This window comes from Plenodomus lingam, assembly GCF_022343315.1.
Source record: "Plenodomus lingam strain CAN1 chromosome Unknown contig_23, whole genome shotgun sequence".
Lineage (NCBI taxonomy): Eukaryota > Fungi > Ascomycota > Dothideomycetes > Pleosporales > Leptosphaeriaceae > Plenodomus > Plenodomus lingam.
In genome coordinates this window covers 788,435-809,440 of record NW_027093940.1, presented here as the reverse complement: position 1 = coordinate 809,440, position 21,006 = coordinate 788,435, and the positions used below count along the sequence as shown (strand labels likewise).

The following is a 21,006-nucleotide window of genomic DNA, read 5'->3' as shown; positions in this document are numbered from 1 at the left end:
CTCCAACATTTCTTGGGTAGACTTGCGACGCTGACACTGCAAAGCTCCACACTCCTCACCATGGCCGACGAAATAAAAGCAACTACACAAGAGGAGGCACCCTCTACAATGCCTACCTCCGAAACGTCTCCTACCGACGCCCCCAAATCATCAGAAGGCACCCCGGCCGCTCCAGCAAACGACCCCAAAGCCGCCCTCGCCGCTCGCATGGCGCGCTTCAAAGCCCTCCAAGCACAAAAAGTCTCAGGTCGCAAAGCTACGGAGCGCGAAGTCCGCGACGCAGAAGACCGCTCCTCCCGCCTCGCTCAAATCTCCAAACTGCAAGACGCGCACGAAAAAGCCGCGTACAAGCTGCTCAAAACCGATGACCCAGACTTTGAGCGCAAGCGGAACTGGGACTACACGGTCGAAGAGAGCGAGAGCTGGGACAAGCGCATGGCCAAGAAGAGCCGGAACCGCGACGGCGTCGCCTTTGCCGATTATAGAAACGAAGCGAATAAAGTGTACAAGCGGCAAATCAAGCAGATGAGCAAAGTCGACCAGGAAGCGTACGCTGCGTCCAAGGCAGAGAAGCTGCAGAATCAAGTCTCGTCGGGGCTTTTGCAGCTGGTGGAAACGCCGTCGGGCGAGATATACACGGTCGACAGCCTCGGCCGCATTAATACCCCGGTGGACGAGGACTACACGCATGATCACAAGCCGCGGAAAGAGAATGTGGATAAGCTGGTCGAGGATCTGGAGAAGGGGGAGAGGGCGAGGTTGAAGGCGAGGGCGGCGAGGGGAATCAGGGACGAGCAGGATGTTGGCGATGTCACGTATATTAATCAGAAGAACAAGCAGTTCAACGATAAGTTGGCGAGGTTTTATAATCGCTATACGAGCGAGATTAGGGAGAGTTTTGAGAGGGGCACGGCGATATAGGGTCAAGAGATGGATGGAACGAAGGTGCGCCCATGGGTGTATGGTAGAGGTTGTTTATACCCTGGTTTCACAAGCCGAGATGTCGGAGTTCTGGCGTTGCGTGTATAAGGTTGCTTTGGGAACATGAAGTTCTGTAGCAATACAAGGGAGGGCATCATTAGCTCAAGAGACATCATTCGGAAATGGCTGTTTAAATTGTTGGGATATCATGCTCTTTTATCAACTACATCATACTGCTCAACACCCTGTGCACATCTTGCCCCGGCTCAGGCTTCTTGAACGCCTTACTTGTCGCGGTGTGCTGCGTGAATTCAAGCCTTCCCTTCCTCCTCCTCGGCTTCTCACTTGCGGCCTTACTATCCCCAGGAACAGCCGTACTCGCAGCCTCAGCACCCGGCGCCCTCTCATCATCCATTTCCTCGCCTCTCTTCTTCCTCGTCGCCTCAATCCCGCTCAACATCTTGCCCCTCTCTAGATTCTCCAAAAACGCCTTATTCTCCTTCTTGCCCTGCTGAATTTCAAACCGCAACCTCGCCGCACGTTCTGCATTCTCGTTCTGAATCTGCTCGACGAGATGGCTCCACTTGACGCCACTTAGGTACTTGATATTCCACACCTCGTCGTGCCAGCGCCCGCGCTTCTTCCCGCCCATGGTCTGTGCATTGAGATTCTCCGCAACAAACTTTGCGTCTCTCTTCTTGAGGAATTCCACCCAGCCGTCGAGATACAGTTTGCGCCGGGTGCCGCCAGAGCGCAGTCGTTGTGTGCGCGAGGTGCTCGGCTCGGGCGTGAGGAATATGCGACCGATGTCGCCGTAGGGTGTGAGGAGAGAGCGTAGGACTGTGGGCTTCATGAAGGGGGGGACGCGCGAGAGGTATATGACGCCTGACTTGTCCTTTTTGAGGGAGGATGGGGGGAGGACTTCTCCGAGTTTTGTGGACTTGAGCTTGAGTTCTGAGGGTAGGGAGGCAGCAAGTTTTTCGAGGTGGGCGAGTTCTGCGCTTTTGTCGTAAGGGACGTCATCATCGTTGTCAACGTCGCTGTCGTCGTTGCCGTCTTTCTCTTCTTCCGCTTCTGCTTCTTGGTCCTCGTTGTCGGTATCGGCATCGTCGTCGTTCTCTGAGTCATGTTCTACCTTTTGGCGCTTTGACGAGGGGAGCATGCGCGCTCTACTTTCATCCTCGGAATCGTAGCCTCTTTCGTCGTCTTCGCTGTCCTCGATGTCGAGGAATTCGTTGCGTTTTCGTGTGGACATGGCAGAGGATGGTGAAGTGAATAATCAACAAGTCCTACAATTCCTTTGGATATAGTCCTGTGAGAAACCTGGTATAGCCTCTCCACTACAATGCACACATTTAGTGTTTGCGTTGGCTTGTGTAGGCCCATCACGAAACTTTTGCGGAGCAGTCGCGGAGGTGGGTGGGTCCGCGTTAGTAAGCCTTGGCATTCATGTGTTGTGGGCTGTGGCGCCTACCAACTCTGCGTTGCGCGACGTCTTCCCTATCATCAACACATCTAACTCCGCCAGTTCGTTCTGCCCACCCTACTCCAGCAGAGCTGCTTCAAACTACTTAGTACTTGCATCTCCATATCAGACACACGATCATCCTGAAGAAGTCACCATCATGGGTGGTGATCTCAACTTGAAGAAGTCATGGCATCCCCATTTGCGCAAGAACCAAGAGCGCGTCTGGAAGGAAGAAAAGTCGGCTCTCGAGGAGCGCAAACAAATCGAAAAGCTCCGCAAAGAGCGCGAAGAGGAACGCCAGATTGAGGAACTCCAGAAATTGCAGGAGGCTGCGGGTGGCAAGACTATCACCAAGCGCGTAGATTGGATGTATGCTGGCCCCAGCGGCGAAGGTGCTGGCGTCACAGAAGAGCGCGAAGGCTATTTGCTCGGCAAGCGCAGGATCGACCAACTTCTCAAGTCCAGCGACACACAAAGTCTGCAGAAGGGCGCAGCGGTTGGAGTAGATGCGGTCGGTGCTACACCCATCAACACTGCACGCGACACGCAAAAGAAGGTCCTTGAGGACCCGCTCCTCATCATTCAGAAGCAGAAGATGGAGATGCAGCTCAAGGCAATGAAGGATGCACAAAAGGAAGCAAAGTATGCAGAGAAGCGTGAAAAGGAAAAGCAACGGGAACGCAGACATAAGGACAAAGGAAGGGATAGAGAGCGGAGCAGCGACAGGGACCACAAACACCGCAGCCGACGACATCGGTCCCGCTCCCGATCTGATGACTACGATGACCGGGACAAACGGGAGCGAAAACACCGAAGACAAGATAGGGACGAGAAAGATGATCACGGCAGCCACCGTCGGCGATCAAAGTCCCGCTCTCGTTCGCCTTACCGACGGAGCCATCGCGATGAACACAGGCGGCGCTCACGCTCACCACGGAGACGGGATGACCGTGATGATCGGGACAGTTATCGACGTCGTGATCGTACCCCTCCACGAAAACCATACGATCAGCCTCGTCGACACTGGGACGAAGAGCGACCTGCGAGACCTGCACCTCCACTAACAGAGAAACCCGAAGAACCAAAGGAGAGTGCAGCTGATCGTCTGGCAAGAATGCAAGCAGAGGCATCATCACTCGAGGAACGACGTGCGGAGCGTGTGCGTCAGCAAGAGATTGCAGATGCGAAAGAGGAAGAGAACCACAAAAAGAATACTGATGGCGGGCGTCGTTTTATTTCCAGTGTACGAGGACAAGCGTTGAACAAGACAGATTTGGGCGACGCTATTGCGCGAGGACGGCATTCACTCAGAGCAGAAGTTGATGTGTAAGAGCGCTGTGTGCTATGGGCCGAAAGACCAGGTTCACAAGGTTCCATTGGTAGTAACGAATGATACCCAGAGCAAAATGAATTCTGTGTATTGTATTTTCACCCTGTATATGTTTATCCTTGCAGGGCGCCTTGAAGTTGGTTAACGTCGTCTCTACCTATCAGGTATAGCTTTCTGCGCATGACACACGCCAAGGCCGACATGGCGTCTGCGTACTCCGCCCCGGTCTCACACTTGAACAAAGACTCCATATGACAATCATATATTACAGCCTTCTCCTCAATAACGATGCTTTCTGACTGCTATGTCTTCTCCTCAGGGTCCGTTCAACCTTTCCAATATTTGAACCTTGCGCCGCCCACATGTTGACTTTCAGGTACAGCAAGCTGGTTTATGTGTAACACATCATTATCAAGGCTAGACTTCGATTATCTAGCTGATTTCCAGGTACTAGAATCTGAGACTGGCGTAAAAAGGTCTTCCATGCTGTCACCGTCAGTTTTGTCAGTCTTCGATCCCTGAACGCTGTAAGACCGAGTCACTGCGATTCTTCCTCCCGTCTTGCCAACCTGATCTGGCGCATTCTTATCCGCACCGGCGCCTTGTAGCTCGTAGCTATTCTCGCCACTTCGTTTCCCAAAGAATTTGAATCTGCGACTTCCTCCTTGGCTTCCATTATGGCTTGAAAATGACAACATCCAGGGCAAGTGCTTCTGGAGGAAAGGCTTCAACAGAGCGATACATGCGCATATTACGCCCCCATTGAGTTCTACTGTTGAAAAAATGCAAGCCGCGGCTTGGTAGTATGTCGCATCCGGATTGCTAATGTAGTTGTAGACGTAAATGATACGAACAGTGGATATGACGATTACCCTGAGCGAATGTTAGGTACGAGAGTAGATGAGACCTCTGATACTCTTACCCGGAACCAAGCGCAAATACCAGTCCAAGTAGCACCTTTTGCTTCATCGGAAGCATGAGTGCGTGTAGCATCGGAATCGGAAGACAGAGAATCATAGCATCTGTAAGGATGTTGATGATTGCCATGAAAAGGTTCAGGTCTGTCAAGCACTTTTGATCGAGGTGTGTCTGTGGATTGCAAGGGCCAGCTGCAACGATGGTGATGGCGAGAGAGTATCCGATGATCAACACTGCCAGTGCATAGATGCACGATCGAATCTTGCGATCAGGATTCAGACGATGGTACAGTGCCAGCAGAGACAGCTTTGCTAACGCAGGCGTCCAAACGTATACTACCATGATGCCAACGAGCATCTTGCTGTAATTCATCATTTGTTCTGGCGTCACGTTCCAGAGATGCTGACCAAAGCCATACTGAAACGCTACAAACTCTCATCAGATCGCTGGGACATTCAAAAGGGATGTCGAAGCTTACACTGGAAGCAGACTACCAGCCATGCAATACACCCCATCCAACTGAGAACAACAAGCGCATCATCTAGTCCCGTCATACTCCGAATGAAGATGCGAGTATACAGTCGCAATCCAAGGACAAGAGTCGAAATCACCGTCATGGTCAGATAGACCACAATGATCCTGCTTTGGAGGTCGCTCCTGTCGCCACTGAAATCTGCCGTCACTCCAGATGGAGCAGGCATCAAGCCTACTTTTGCTGTATTGGAAGTCATGATTACAGAGAACAAATGCTGCTTGGGTTTATGGAGGGGTGTTTAGAAGAATGAGGGGCGGACCGCCACGAGCTGAATCGGAAAGCCTGTAGTTGTACCATCCTACCTGTTGTCGTAACACAGCATAGCATTTTCGCATCACAGATCAACACTATTTTCGATGGGGCATACATGAGGATCAGTGGAGCTGAATTGTTGACTCCTTCAGGATGCATCGGTTAAATGGTGGCTGCAAGGGGTTGGACAGTCTCTTGGACATGATTACTCGTCGCCCAACCCCAACTAGCCGGTCCAAAGTCAAGAAGCAAGGTAAAAACTAGAAAGACCAGCCTTGTTCACTGCAGCCCCCTGTCTATAGTAATCCCTTACTGTCTCCACCGTCTTCAGCCGTTCAATGACAGCCACTAGGATTCTCCACCGCTCCCGGCCTCGATAATCTCCGCTGTCAATGTCTCCAAGTGGTAGGGGTATGTACTTCACCCGGATTCTTCAACGCCGCAGCCGAAGCCAAACTGCTTATGCTTTTTGCGGAAGATGGCACCGGCTTCCCCAGCGGCGCAGCCAGATGGGATTAAGCCTCTTAGAGGATGAGCCGTTTGCTGGGCCTGGAGGATCTGAAATCACACCAAACGCCACACGAGTACATTACTAGCGTTGGATACTCGCCCAGTATGTATGTACATGTGTTTGCGCGCACAGCAAACTACAGGGCAGACCTTGCCAAATTGCATGCCGCCACTATCGCACTGTCCCAACATAGGCTGTGACATGATCTGCACAAGGAGCAAGAAATACCTGTGGCCAGCCACAAAACGTAAACGTGGAGCACAAACGCGAACAGCCCATACGAACCTTCCTGATCGCGTAAGAAGTGTTCGACATCGAACCAAAGGTACACAGATAACCCCTTTCATCCACCCTCAGGAACCACAAGATCCGCACCTGTGATCCCCAAATCCACGTGTGATTGACCGCATCCCTGGGCCATGTCGAATATGGAATCCGTCCCCATGACCGTCTTTGCACTCATGCCTTTGCTCGCTGTCGCGTTACATGAATTTGTTCTACGAAGAGTCGAGGTTGACCACCTGGCACTGCCTATTATCGTCGGGTCGTGTACCGCCTACTGGGTCTTGGGCTATTACACTGGCTTCGTTACCGCAACTTTGGTAGCCACGAGCTTCTGGGCTACACTCTGGGTTTACATTGGAGTCTATCGCGCATTCTTCCATCCGTTGAGGGACTTTCCTGGCCCGGCTGGTGCAAAGCTATCAAGATGGTGGACACTCAAGCAGGTGTGGTCTAGTAAGCTTCACTATCATCGCGTCTTGCAGCAGTTACAAGGAGAATACGGTGACTATGTGAGGACAGGTACGTCACAGCATTCTATCGTTTACAGGGTTTCATTCTGATATCAATAGGGCCGCGCGAGCTTTCGATTTTCGATCCTGCTGCAGTTCAACAGATCCTCGGCTTTCAAAGTAAAACGACAAAAGGTCAGGAATTTGTTCGAATTTTCACCTAAGAGTCTGCTGACTGTATCGGACTACCAGGACCATTCTACGATGTCATGGAACGGTCTCTGCATCTTAACCGCGATAAAGCCTTTCATCGTCAGCGACGCAGGGTCTGGGATAACGCAATGAAGACTTCATTGAACGCTTTTGCCCCTCGGATCGAGCAGTTCACGGACCAGTTGCTGATGCGACTGCGGGGTGAAGAGGGAAAGCTTGTGCCACTTTTGGAGTACACAACATATTACAGCTATGACACAATGGCTGCGCTAGCTTTTGGCAAGCCAATGGGCTTCATCAAAGGCCAGCAGAGTGATGTCGCCGCAAGTATTCTGGCAACCTTTACCAATGGTGTCAGAGCAATGGGCTACATGTACCATATGCCGTGGTTGATGAATGCTTTGTCGGTCCTGACATCGGTGGCTGGGCCGATGAAGGAGTGGCGAGATTGGAGTGTCAGCCAAATGAAGCAGAGAATGGCTGTGAGTAACGATGTACAAACCGATAGTGCCTGTCCAGCTGACTTCCAATAGCTCAAAGATAACAAACCGGATCTCATCTCCCATCTCATCGCTGCAACACCCAACAACGCTGCTGGCCGCGATCTCCTCTATGGCGAATCCCGACTCATCATCAGCGCCGGCAGCGAAACCACATCCACGGCCTTGACCTTCATCTTCATGCAGTTGGCAACGCGCCCAGAAATCATGCGTGCCGTCCGCAAAGAATTTCACGACAACGCCATGGACTACAACTGCCAGAAGCCGCTGCCCCTCCTCGACGCCGTAATCCATGAATCCATGCGCCTCTGGCCCTCCGTCTTCTTTGGCGCCCAACGAGTGACGCCCCCTGAGGGCCTCACTATTCATGACCGCTTCATCCCCGGCAACATGATTGTGCATATGCCCCATTTTCCTATGTACCGTGATCCCCGCAATTTCATTCAGCCGGATGAATTTATTCCTGAGCGCTGGACTACGAGGCCAGAGATGGTGCTGAATAGACAGGCCTTTATGCCGTTTTCCACGGGCCCGTACAGCTGTGCGGGCAAGGGACTGGCCATGATGGAGTTGAGGAGTGTGACTGGGAGGGTGGTGAGTGAGTTTGATGTTGTGTTGCCGGATGGGTTTGTGCCGGATGCTTATTGGGAGGGGGTTTTGGATCATTTTACCGCGGGGCCGCCGAGGAGAGAAGTCAGGTTTGTGAGAGCGAGAGTGTAGCGTGGGGATTAGTTGGTGGGAGGGCTGGGGCGAAGAGGTGGCGGATACGAAAGTATGGCTTTTATGAATTTTGTTTAGGAATTGGCTGATTGCGTTGATGGGGTTGAGTGCCGGGAGGATCGTTAATGGTCAAGGGCACATGAAAGTTATCGGTGGCATCTTTTGGCGGTATGCTTCATTTTCCTATCACCCTGCCTGGTTCAGGCACAGGTCTTAATGGTAAATTGCAAAACTCGATAAGATAGCGAATGCTTTGAAGTTGTATCGATGCAAAGTTGGCTCGTGCTCGTTCCAACATCGGCTGTGCTTCTTCCTGGGCAATTATATCGAGGACTTCTGCTGCTGGCTCCTCTGCTATCCCTAAAATCTGGTTACATTGCCGATGGCTTCCAGGCTCTAGCTATATTCAGCACCTTGGCCAGCCAGACTGGAGTTCTTATTCTTATTCGGGTTCCTCGTCGTCTTTGTGTGGGATATGGTCTGGATCCTAGTTTTCGTAAAGATGAGTTGTGTTTAATTGGTTACCCTATTGCCCCCATATTACGTCTCTTTCCCTTACCACGTCTTTCAAAAGATTAGCCCTCGATCTCTGCATTGATTTGTTAACGCAAGTAATATACCAGCTGTGTCAAAAGTAGTGACTATCGTCCAATTAGCTAGAATGTATGGCCTAACAAGCAAAAGGGTGGCACCTGAATCGCTAATAATGAGAATAGAAACAGCGAGCATCTCCCTTCTCTTTCGTTCCTGAAGCTCTTCTAACTACTTAGTCACGCGCTTTAAATCTCTGCTTCTACTTTATATAGCTTCTTTTATAGCCTTGAGTATATCTTGCATATTCTGTGCTGAGATTATTAGTATATTATGCTAGCACATTAAAGATGAAACTTACGAAGAGAGTGAAAGCTGTCACCTGGTATCCTGGGCTGGCTCGCAGTGAGGAGGTCGAGGAGGTCAAGGGACAGCCAAAGATTCCACACACAATGTCAGTAACGCGTCCTGAGCGGTCGTCGTGATGCATGATACAATGAAAAAATTGCAGCCATGAGACATTGATGTACCCTTTTAAACGATAATATACTTGTGGTTTTAGACCCAAGAAAGTGATTTCAAAAGGGGTTCAGTAAGGGAGTTAAGGAAGAGAAAGAGGAGTCCTTCCATGTACGCCAGGCAGGCCGAGAATTTTAGAAGAATGCAGACGGAGTTCAAGTGGCTCTGTATAACGAAGTTGTTGGCGACTGCAAGTTAGTGCTGCGCAAGAGACGGGAGGGTGTTGAGATCGGACTCTACGCTGACACGTGGTGAAATTTCGGAATTGACCTACGGGCTTGGTAGAGTAGAGATATGGAGTCTGGGGCAGGTATTAAACACCTTCACTAGTGTTCCTGTATACATCTAAAAGTCATGGAGCAGAGTGAGTCAAAGCATACGTCACAGCATCCGAGCAATTTATGCTGCTCGTAAAGAGTGTTTTCTGTGCGATATGCAACACTAAGTAACAAGTGTATTAGCCGCCACATAGCTCCCAATATCCAAGTTCCAGATCATGAGCACGCATGCATTTTCTAACGGTGAGCCAAGTCTCGTTACAATCTTGCCATATCCACCCATTCATTCCAACTACCAACCCTCTTGAAGGGCACAATACCGATCCAAAGACATCAGGCACCATGCTGGCTCAGTGCTCCTCAAAGTCACACTCTTCCAATCTAATACCGTTCAAAATCTTGCCCAAGTGGGTCTTCTCCACCCCTTCGCCCTCATGACGGATCTTCATAAGCAGAACTTTGAGGAAGGACACAGGAGACTTCTCCAGTTTCCATAAGCCACATGGCGGATCAATGAAGCCATCTGCCCATACATTCTGGTCGGCTCTGGCTTTCGTTCGCAGCAATCCAAGGTAGTCGCAGAGCTCATTGTACTCTGAGATGGAGCGTAGGTAGAGACTACCAGCAAATATGTTGAGTTGCATTGTAAGACTGCGGGAGACAGAACCCGCAGTGAACGCATGACCAACGTTGTACAACACGAGATCATCAAGCGCTCTGAAACTTGCATTTGGACGCGATGCAAAAAGGTGCAAGGTAATCTTCTTCGAGCAAAGGATTGTAGGCAGCAACTTATCGGCTTCGTATGGCGAGATGATGATCAAGTTCTGAACTGTTCCTGGATCGGTGCCATTCGGAACAGAGAGAACAAATTGTATGGACCGCTGATATGAGTCTGATATGTTGGGAGCATGAGTAGACCCCCGAGGCAATTTTACTGTACGCGCAAAGTCTTTTGTGACTAATAAATCGGATGGTAAGCTTGAAAGCTTGAAAACCCTTGCTGCGCTGGTTGATCGAAGCGTTTGGAAGGCAGGTTCATATGCTTCTGAGCTCAGAACAAGATTACCAGAGGATGCCAGACGGTGAAGATCAGGATGAAGGCTATGTTTTTCCGCGGTCATACGCTGTGGTCGCTCGACCTGCCTTTCTTGCTCAATCTCAGGAGACAGCTCGCGTTCCTGTTCCTCGCTGAGCGCCGCAGCGCTGAAGCCCATTGCTTCGAAGTCTCGACATCGCGATACGATTCGAGCGAGGTTGGGGTTGGATAAGTCCCAATTAATGAAATTATTGGCAGTATCCTGTTCCTTTGCCTTTGGTTTGTACCGCGATTCGAGATCTTGAGCTTCCGGCTCGAGAAACGCTTCGGCCTGATCTTTGGTGGTATCAACACCGTTCAAGAGGTCTCTCTGATGTTCGAAGCGATGCCCCTGCACTGCCCATAATGGCATACTGCGCTTCAAATCTTGCCACGTCTCGCTAATACACCAGCATAAAACGTCTTTGACTTGGATTGCCTCGTTCGTTGATTTGTGGGTGAGTTTACGAATCTTGATGGCGATCTCTTCAGGCACAATGAAAGTCACTGACTGCCCGTGCCCCAGCTTTCGGAGCCGCATACAAGCTTGCGCCAAACGGTCTTTGGTTAGCTGGCTACCGAGAGTAACAGCGGCTCGGTAATCCCGTGGTAGCTTGAGATCGGTTCCACGTGTATGAGCTTCGTCGAGGTAAACCATGCAGACCTCTAAATTCTTGGCGAAGGGTGAGGTCTGAAATGATTCAACACGACCGGAACGGTCGAGCACAGATAGCTCCTCGTCTTGAAAATAAACAACAGCCTGGATGTCGCTGTTGCTCATATTCAACCATGTCTTTGCGACTTGCTTGTTGCTCTGCTCCATGATGTAACCACCGCAGTCAAGAACTACTCGTATATCAAAGTTGAGTTGCTCAACAACGTTCAGTAGGTGTTGGCCGTCGCTTTTATCAATATTTGACCTTGGGGGAAGGAGCTTGACCGAAGTTTCTTCCTGCAGCAGGAACGCCAGGACCTGGGCATTCGTATGGCTCTGGCTTGGTAGATCAAGATGCTTCACATCCAAAGGCAACAAGTGTAGAGTGTCGTTGGTTCCTGAGAATCCTGATAAAGGGTGCGCCTTTTTCATGCCAAGATTCCAGCTGGAGTTACTGAGCTTGCTGGGAAACTGCTTCAGTTGTTTCGGGAATACGAGATACGACAAAAAGTAGTCGATAGCTTTCTTGGAGTGCCTCAGTGCTGGGAAAATCTCCATAACGCACTGGTGTCTGTCTCGTATGCTAAGACCAGACAACTGCCGAAAAGCAGAAGGTAAGGTGGAAGATGCAGTGCTGACAAACTCATCGTAATGAATATTGGCTTGGTCGGAGCTTAAGAGGTGAGTCAAAGTATCAAACAACTCTTCGTCGCTTAGTCCTCCGTAGGAGTATGACAAAAGAGTAAGTAGTATCACCACATCTATGTGAGAAAATTCCGAGCGCGGAGACGGCGCATCTTTTGACCGGTAAGGAACCGCGAGGTTGGTGGCTGGTTCTCGAGAAGCATCGCGCCCATAGTTGATTCTCCAGCGCTTTGTAGTAAGTACGAATGAAAGCACTCCACATGCTAGAAGACCCCGCACGAGGAGCAAAGGCAATCTTGTGGACTCAGTCCAGAATTTGCTCTTCTCGACTGCTTCAATCTCTAGCGTATCGAGCTCCGTCTTTTTGATGTACTTGAGGATAGCCGCCTGCATATCTGGTGACTGTGACCGACATGGTAAGCCTGCAATACCGTATTCCACAATGTGAGTTGCAAGGTAGTGGATCAGCTGATCAGCTGCATCCTTGTGAAGCAGTCTAATCCGAGGAAACTTGCCATCACCTTCTCCTTGAATGTCAACAGTGTCGGGTTGCTCTGCATGAATTTTTGCAGCGTATCGTGGAAGAAGGTTCATGATCTCTTGGATGATAAGCCATCGTTCTGGCGCAAACTCAATGGCTTGCTGGGCGCCTTCAGTGTATATTAGTTCAAACTTCACGCTGAAGTTTTCATCCGATTCATCTACAATATCGCGACAAGTTTCTTCGAAGAAAGTCTGCGTCGAGAATAACGACTTTGCAATTGCCGGCTCATCGGTGAGCATGCATTCGATGGCCATGAGCCTGAAGGAAAGGATCTGTTCTGGAAGCACCAGAAGCACGCCCTGGCTGGCGACACATTCTGTGTAGAGCTTGTGAATTGCAGTCGCAGTGGCCAGCGTCATCTTTAGATTCCTGCTGAATGGCATGTGGAAAATGCGGCGATTGAGAAGCCCTCCAAGCTTCGATATCAGCATTTGTTGCATTTGTTGACTCTGTGGTTTCGCAACAATAACCCGGGCAAGCTTCTTCTTGTCAGAGAAATATGCGCTGAGCATTGGCACAATCGTCGTGGACTTGCCACCTCCCATTAGAAGCTGCAAGACGATGTTATCTCCACCCTCCGAACGCATCTTGTTTGCAATAAACTCTTGTTCTTCGCGAACCATTATACCACTCTCGGCTTCCAAGAGAAGTGTCTCTGGATGTTCTTGCGGGTACCAATTAGTATGTCCAACGTGACGAAGCTCTTCTGCCAAGTCAACATGCCTGTCAGCCAAAGCCATCAATCGTTGGGCCCGACGAAGATGAGTAACAGCAAGACCATAGTCAATAATCACACATTTCCAAGCATCGGATAACGTGTCGAATCGATTGCGATGGAGCTGGCTGAGCCAGAATAACCGGGATATTCTCACAGAATATTGTGCGCCTGAGTAATCATTGTCTTCCATCGCACACATGGACAGGGTATTCGTAAAATTATCGAGATAAGTTCGGCAATCTTGTTGATACTTCAATAGCCGATCTTTCACTCCCTCGGTTAATGTTTTTTGCCCTTTGTTGTCATCGAAGTGGCGGTCCAAAGCTGCACAGCTCGTGCGTAAATCATCAACATAAGTTTTCTCACATTTCGACTGGGCGTAACTCTCGAGATCTTTGCACAAATCTTTCAAAGAGGCTTGGAAGCCAGAGTTCGGCTTTGAAATTGTGCATTCTTCTGTCAATAAGTCGAGCTCGTGAGGCGCAGCACGAAAGTGAGGGTTCTCGACGGTAGCTAGCAATGAATCAGCTCTCTGAAGACACTCCGTTGTTTAATTGCTTACCAGTCTCTGGTGCTGTTGCAAATATATCGTCTGGTCCAAAAGTCCGAATCTTATCGCTCAACTGAAGTAATGGTTCCGGCGACGAGAGAACGTAGTTTGCACATGGGACTCCCGTCCATGTTTGGCGTGCCAACACATCTCCCATGCTCTGAAGATAATTGTGGAATTCGCGATTATCATACCAAACTCGGAATTTATCCTTCACCTTTTCCATGGCTTCTCCAAGCTCAATGTATGTGCTTATATGCTTGTCCTTAGGGGTTGTAGGCCTTTGGATTGGCCACTGGAGTTGAAGATTTGCAGCAAAGCCCTTAATGGCAATACTCCGATTATGTTCGAAGGTTGAACGCATTCTCAAGTCATGCTCTTCTTCTGTCTCTTGCTCCAGTATGGGAAGATTGGCTTCTGCAGATGTGTCGAATGATTTCGCAGCTACTTGCGCAATTGTTCGAATTTCGCTCTTATCGTAAGTGTTTCCGCGGGGAAGTTCAAACTTTGGCGCAGTTGGTGGTTGTTTACCTGCAAAGTCCCGTAATCTGTAAAATGCAAACAGAGTTTGGATGACTTCCACATCAGCAGATTTTGCATAGCTCATCGTCGCTAACCAGACTGCAATGTTGAATCGATTACTGCGACTGGAAGCGCCTGGGAGATGTTGATGGAGGCTGCACCAATTCTTGACGAGGAATGGCGTGGGATCCTCCAACCACTTGGCATCATATCCAAGACGCGAGGGCTGGAAAGACGGGTCTATACCGGCAACAGTAGCACTCTGAAAGTGATTCCCAAGTAAGCTACCCTTGATGTTGGGGATCGCGCTTAGAAGGGCTTCTCGGTCACGCAACGTCATGGTCATCGTCTGATGAGCTCTCAAAGCTGCGGGAGTGGATAAACCAGAATCTCGTGCGTTATAGGTCTTGTCTAGACTGGTAGTGAAGTCTTCCGCACCAAATCCGGAAACTCTGAAAACGGCTGTGCGAATGATGTTGCGATGTTCGAGGAGAGCATCAGAAGACATTGCCTCACGGGATTTTCTGATCGAATTGTAGATGGTGCTTTCTGGATAGAATAATGACATGCTCATAGCATGATCAAAAATCGCGCCTACAGCTGTACGTAAATATGGATCCTGTGTTGAGGACGGAAGAGCTGCATTCCAGTTGATCTCTTGCATTACTCGCAAGTGTGAAGGGTAAAATGCTCTTTTTGCAGAAAGGAGTCCGATGTATTCCAGTAATTTAACTTGGGTTTCCGTTAGATATTTGAACGACCTTGTGGCAGCCGAGCGGAGAATGGTGAGACTGCTCTCGACACCGGTGGTTTTCGTCAATTTGTCCGGCAGGCAGTGCGAGGTAAGTGCATGCAACAACGAAAGGAAAAGTTTGCTTTCCATGTCTCCCGTGTCAATGATGCGCCCGAGATCTTCGTCTATAGCATAGGCGTATACTTTTGTTGTCGCAGTCTTGCTTATTGAAACTTTTGTATGCTGCAAGTTCGGCATCCGCTGGTATTGGACGGTGTTTCTATTGATTTCCGAAGGCCAGGGAATCAGAATTGTGCGATCTGACTGATGCTTCAAGACGAGCTTGCTGTTCAGGCCGACTAAAGATCCAATACTCTGTTCAGAATCAATGAACATGCCACGGTACTGACGTGACTGAATTTGTGCTTCACGATGCCCAATAAAGAAGCTGAGCTGTAGTCGTGGAAGCTCGATATCCACAACTCGGCTCATGATGTTGAGGATTATGTGAATATGATTTTCATCTTCCAAAGATTGGAAAATAGTCGAAAATCCTCGTGCAGATGTGCTAGTCCTGTGGACTAAGACCTCGTCTGTTTTCACTAACCGCCATGTACTCGTACCGATGTCATGTTGAAGGCGCCACATATCGTCCTCGATAGACCAAGGCGCAGATCGAGGTCGAAATTCAACGATCTGGTTGCTATGGTTATACCAATGCGTGTAGTCAGAGACGAAACTGTGAGGTAATTGATGTTGGAATACTCGTTGCGGAAGCAGGTCCCAGCGGCAAGAATTCTTGATAGCAACCACCAACATGTCTTCATTCTTCATTCCGAAGTGCAGACTGAAGCCATGGTATGGGGCTTTCGCGCCAAATTCAAGACCTAGCTCGTCCGTTGGAACGACCTCCAGCGTCGACCTTGCGAACAAGGGGGCATACATGCTATGGTCTGAGTATACCTGTGGTAGTCGAGCCAAAGGAAGTCCATTCACAAGGAGTTCCCCAGTGACGAGATTGAAGTGTACTGGCAGAGTACCCGATTGAACATAGACCCAATGTTCTCGTGGCGTTGCTAGAGAAACCCAGTGCGCCGTTGAAGCTGGCTGGAAAGCCGCCCAATTAGTCGATATAGACTCTTCAAGCCCGGTCTTGTCGAACTGGATGTATGCCTGTAATTTAGGGAAGATACGATACATCATGGATTTCCATGCTTGGAGCGAACAGTTGTACAAACTCTGATAGTCAGACTGTACCGTGCTGGAATTCTCTTGGATCATGATGGAACATTTTAGCAATGTAGAGACAGCTGACTCCTGTCGGAGAATCGCATCAAAATCGAGGTCTGCGACATCATAGGTGTCGGTGCATATCAGAGCGATCTCTGTAGCTCGCGAGCATAGCTCACTCCGCTGATTGTTGTCGGTCGAAGCAGCCACGCGTTGCTTTAGTCGAGAGACCCATTTCATGCATACTTCACGTATTCGAACCAGAATCTCCAAAGCCTGCGTACGAACACCTACAGAATCGTTGAGGCAATATACTCGTTTTGCCAGCAATGAGAGAGTCGCAACGGCGCGCCACGACTCCCAGTTCTCAGACATGCGCTCAAGTGCCACATTCAGCTGGTGGAGCATAGCATAGCCGAACTTCTCTTCCGTGAGGATGTCGTGAGTTACACGCTCCACATGTCCATTCGGCTTACCGACTTGTTGAGCAGCCTGGAGAATGAAGCATTGTGTTTCCGGTTTTGTGAAATCTACGGCCGGTATTGCCAATTGCGTGATGATGTTCGAATACACGATTCGACTCCCAAGCGGAATTGATGTCAAAGCCTTGTACTCTTCGATGGATATGTTTAACGGGCAGTCGGATAAACTGGCCTAAAATGAAAACAAAGTTAGCTGGTGAACAATGAAGGATAACAGATCGTGAACGGTAGCCAGTATGTGGCACCACTACCATCTTAGAATATTGAGTTGGCAGCGATAGAAAGGACAACGCATGCGGAAAACAACCTACAATGACTTCATTCGGCCCAAGGCCATCTGATAAAGATGGTGGCTTATACGCAAAGCGCTCCAGGGCCTTCGATCGCTGTGGTAATTTATATCTGCACTTCTTCGCGACATCTTCCGTATGAATAGGCGCACGTCCAGCAATGATGTTCAACGATCTATCATAGTATTCCAATCGCATGGCATTTTTCAAGCAGACGTCGCTCTCGTTCAGGAGATGCACTGCCTGTTTATTCTTGCGGTGAGTAACAGAATGTGGTTTGATCGTAGAGAGCGGAATAATGCGGCGTTCATGATACTGCTTTGAGAGTAGGCTAGATATCTCGCTGTGCATATCAAGCGTGAACTTGTAGCTTGGTTTCGAAGCCTCATCGGCTTTGAATCCAAGTACAGAGGCAACCATATAGGCAGAACTATCTCGCCAATCTCCAAAAGCTCTCGGTATGTGCAGTTCGAAAACAGTTGCTTTGGCGACTGCCGACTGAGACGACACTGGCCATTCGTAGATCTGAATACTAAGCGCTTCTGCCTTGTGACTTTTGGCGCATCGTGAGCAATCTCTTCTATGCCGTGTAGTTGTGTACCCAAATCGGCGATTGTAGATATAGGTCTCGGTCTGGCAAACTCCAGTGTTGTATGCATGCATCAAAGACTGATACTGTTCCTGAAGCCGAGCTAACTCTTGGCATTTCTGCTGCCTCTTCTGCGCCGCTTTACGCTCAATCTGAGCCAGAGTGGACTGAAGCTGCACATCACCATCGAAGTACCTTACAGCAAACGAGGAGGGGTCCCCGAATTGCCGGTACACTGACGGGAGAGATTTCCTTGCTGACACCCGTCTAGAGGAGACATAGACCTCAACATTATGCAGACGCTCCAGTTGGGTTTTCAAGGGAAGAACCAGGCATTGTAACTCTGCCAAATCAGTCTCAGGATCGTATTCCAGTAGCAAAGGATGAATTGAGCATGCAGATTCATCGCACGCAACCCATATCTCCACAAGCGTGAGATACATGATTGAGAGGCTAATGGGTACATCGGAATACACTGCGTAGGCGTTGGTATGGTAGGATTCCATTATTCGACGAAGTTTTCCACAAGTTCCCGGATCATGGGCATGCTGCTGTGTCCAGGTCTTCAAGTATTTCTCGACCCAGGTTTCGAATGCTGCTAGGCAGAAGATCTTATGATTGCCTGTCCCGAAAGATGTATCAGGAAATTCGGAAGAATCGTATCGTGGATAGGTTGAGGACGGTTCGAATTCTGTGGATGAGGCGTTACGCTTTCGAGCAGCAGCTTCAGAAAGGAACGTGTCCAAAGCCGGGAGATTCATGTCAAGGTCATCTTCGGGTCGTAAGCGCTTGACTATAGCCGTATCGATATTGGCTTGAGGATCAGCTGTGACCTTAAGCCATTGCTTCTTAATGACGGCATGAGCGCTGGCAATGTCTTTCTTGATCGGCTGCGCCCATTCTGGTTTGAGACAGGATGCTTGCTTCGATAGCCTAAGCTTGCGCAATCGGCGGTGCAACTTTGCAGATGTTATGTGAATGATTTCACTGCCTAGATCGTTCCAATAGTTCTTGGCCTTGTATAAGAGGTCGATTAGTCACAATGTTTGCAATGAGAGTTCCTCGCGGTGGACATACCAAAGTGAGCACTCGTGCAAGCATAAACACCATGAAGGACTTGTATAGGTCACCACTACCATTCGTGAGGATATCCTTACGGGTGAAGAAGAGTTGAAGAGTGACGCGGAGAAGCAGCCATAGAGGAGATCTCCGCCATGGCTGCAAGCAATGGTTCCACAGTACTTCTTCACGAGTGTGCTTAGAGATGCGCTTGATGTCTGTTGACTGACCGAGTGCGGTAATAACGCTCATGAGAAAGTCTGATATCAGGCCCGGATGAGTAGTGTCACGAGTCTCAACTTCCATCGCCTTGTTTTTCCGAACCTCAGGGCGAAAATCCGGTGCCACCTGGGTCGTCATTGTGGCGATTGTACTTGCGAGTGATTTGCAGAGCTCGGGCTCGGTCATTTCCTGGCTAGGAACCCGTGAAGCATACCCAGGAAAGGAACGTATGAGACGCCCGGCTTGCATCGAAGAGGCGTTGGTGGGGGACAGCTCAAAGTATTCAAAAATGACATCGTCGGCACATCGACTGACGAGGATTGCCTATTTTTCAAACAGAATTAGTGTGTGCTCCGTTCTCTTTGACATGATGAAGCTCACCGCATTCTGCTTTTTTACTTCGAGCGGCACGATCCCGTCAAGGTGACCGCGTGCGCATTTGACCAAGAGAGTTTCTAGTGAGATGTCGCTGATGTTGCCAAAATTGTCTCGACAATGCTGAAAGTTTTCGATCGTCTCAATGGCAGACTGTACCGTCGAGCAATGCTGGCGGTCCACGTTGTCCTTCAAGTCGGAAAGAGCACAAACGACAAGTTCAACGAGTACCCTCTCATGCGCAGGATCATAATCATCTTCCTGGGGTAGCTTTGGGGGAAGTACCACGTGATGATAGATGTACGCAGTCTCTTTGGTCGATGGAGCCATTGCTCTCAAGCGCGCTGCTGAGAGGTGGACCCCACAGGCGAGCCTTCGGGGCAGATGACGGATCGTAGACCCAGTGGGAGTGCAAATTTGGTGAGTGATCAAAGCCGAACAAGATTGTAAAGTTTACAAAGCGGTACCGCGCAAGGCTGGCAAGCGTAACAAGAATGAAGTTTCCAGGTAGGCCAGAAATTACGGTGAGATGGGAGACGATGATGTGGACAGAACGGTGTAGAAGGTTTTATTAGCGACGCAGAGGCAAACGGGCTCACCTTCACCACGTATTTGCCTACAGCCTCCTCACCGTGCCACATGGGCTGAGCAGGCTTGTCTTGCATAGCCACATGCTTGGATATTGTCTGAATGCCTGGCAAAGTGGATTGATACGAATCCGTTGCTTGAGGAAGAATCATCTCAGCTTGACGGCGCGCGCTTAGCGTACGGCGAGGGCCATGGAGGCAGCCATTGAGGCAACCACTGAGGCAACAGTTCATGCGATGGCATCCTTCCAATACTCCAAACATCACATTACCACATAATTCTCAATTGAGCATCACAAACAAATTCCATTCTCTTGCAGCCTCAGGGATTTGATGTGCTCAGCCAGTATGCATGGACTCGGCGGTGCCCACATTGCTGCCTATTAAGCGATGTTCGTTATGCTGGAGAGCGAAGGAACACTGGCATGTTGATGAGTTTGTCTCACGAGACGAAATAGGATGCGAGTGTACAGAAATCCTCAATATCACAAAGACATCAACAGACCTGACGTCAAAAGACACGAGAAGAAAAACATCCTTAGGTAACCCAGTCCACGCTAACCCTCTCCGCCCAACGCGCCTCCTTCGCGTCCCGCGGCCCACTGTAGGTACACTCAGAAAGTACCCCTCATCAACACCACACCTACAAAACCACATACGCATGTTCCCCACCACCATACAAACCCGCATACTTCGACCCCAAAAAAGATATATCATCTCTAGATTCTAGATCTAACACGAAAAACAAGGCTACCTCACAACCTCCCTCCCTCCCTCCCTATCCCCCTCCCCCCCCCAAAAACGACAAACTCACTTTCGAAAAACAGCCAGAGGAATCTATATGGACATGGGGAATCCTCGCTTGCATCTGCGAACGAGATCGAAGCTAGGGGAGGGGAATGGCGGTTGGCGGTTGGAAAGGGGGAGGTGAGGGAATATGTAGGTTAGGTTAGGTCAAGTCAAAGTCATGAAAAATCACAAGAACGGTGATAACGGCACCAAATCAACGTTGGCACAAGGTCAAGCACCATTTCAAGCACGAGTTCCACCACAAGTCCAACTCCCATCCCCATCCACACCCACACCCACAACTCCACCATCTCCACAAAGCCAAGCCAAAATGCTCCTCAACCCCGTCATGTGCAAACAGAATATATATATATAATAAAAAACATGCAAGTTTAGAGAACCCCGAAAGCGTCTTGGGGTCAGAAGAAAAAGAAGAAGAAACGAAAAGTTTCGTGTAAACGCCGCGTGAGGGTTGGGGGTTTGGACCTCATGGCTATTTCTCTGTGTG

The 21,006-nt window shown here is 49.6% G+C and overlaps 7 protein-coding genes across 7 annotated transcripts; 4 read left to right on the top strand and 3 right to left on the bottom strand.

Moving 5' to 3' along the window:
• Positions 1-60: 60 nt before the first annotated feature.
• IAQ61_005996 (uncharacterized protein) lies at positions 61-921 on the top strand (the record flags this gene model as incomplete). Its single annotated transcript, XM_003835936.1, has 1 exon — positions 61-921. The coding sequence occupies one exon, from the start codon at positions 61-63 to the stop codon at positions 919-921; it is 861 nt and encodes a 286-aa protein (XP_003835984.1).
• A 223-nt stretch (positions 922-1,144) lies between these two features.
• ESF2 (RNA-binding ATPase activator esf2) lies at positions 1,145-2,176 on the bottom strand (the record flags this gene model as incomplete). The annotated part of the gene is made up of 1 exon (XM_003835937.2): positions 1,145-2,176. One exon carries the CDS (start codon positions 2,174-2,176, stop codon positions 1,145-1,147), a length of 1,032 nt encoding a protein of 343 aa, XP_003835985.2.
• Positions 2,177-2,546: 370 nt separating this feature from the next.
• IAQ61_005994 (uncharacterized protein) lies at positions 2,547-3,719 on the top strand (the record flags this gene model as incomplete). The annotated part of the gene is made up of 1 exon (XM_003835938.2): positions 2,547-3,719. One exon carries the CDS (start codon positions 2,547-2,549, stop codon positions 3,717-3,719), a length of 1,173 nt encoding a protein of 390 aa, XP_003835986.2.
• Positions 3,720-4,147: 428 nt separating this feature from the next.
• On the bottom strand, positions 4,148-5,368 carry IAQ61_005993 (uncharacterized protein; the record flags this gene model as incomplete). The annotated part of the gene is made up of 3 exons (XM_003835939.2): positions 4,148-4,592; positions 4,642-5,062; positions 5,116-5,368. The coding sequence occupies 3 exons, from the start codon at positions 5,366-5,368 to the stop codon at positions 4,148-4,150; spliced, it is 1,119 nt and encodes a 372-aa protein (XP_003835987.2).
• A 986-nt stretch (positions 5,369-6,354) lies between these two features.
• Positions 6,355-8,102, top strand: IAQ61_005992 (uncharacterized protein; the record flags this gene model as incomplete). The annotated part of the gene is made up of 4 exons (XM_003835940.2): positions 6,355-6,739; positions 6,790-6,864; positions 6,922-7,364; positions 7,416-8,102. The coding sequence occupies 4 exons, from the start codon at positions 6,355-6,357 to the stop codon at positions 8,100-8,102; spliced, it is 1,590 nt and encodes a 529-aa protein (XP_003835988.2).
• Positions 8,103-9,780: 1,678 nt separating this feature from the next.
• Positions 9,781-19,452, bottom strand: IAQ61_005991 (uncharacterized protein; the record flags this gene model as incomplete). The annotated part of the gene is made up of 4 exons (XM_066097016.1): positions 9,781-13,542; positions 13,613-16,759; positions 16,839-18,482; positions 19,147-19,452. 4 exons carry the CDS (start codon positions 19,450-19,452, stop codon positions 9,781-9,783), a joined length of 8,859 nt encoding a protein of 2,952 aa, XP_065953008.1.
• A 604-nt stretch (positions 19,453-20,056) lies between these two features.
• Positions 20,057-20,599, top strand: IAQ61_005990 (uncharacterized protein; the record flags this gene model as incomplete). The annotated part of the gene is made up of 2 exons (XM_066097015.1): positions 20,057-20,313; positions 20,459-20,599. The coding sequence occupies exons 1-2, from the start codon at positions 20,062-20,064 to the stop codon at positions 20,597-20,599; spliced, it is 393 nt and encodes a 130-aa protein (XP_065953007.1). The 5' UTR covers positions 20,057-20,061.
• Between the last annotated feature and the right edge of the window lie 407 nt (positions 20,600-21,006).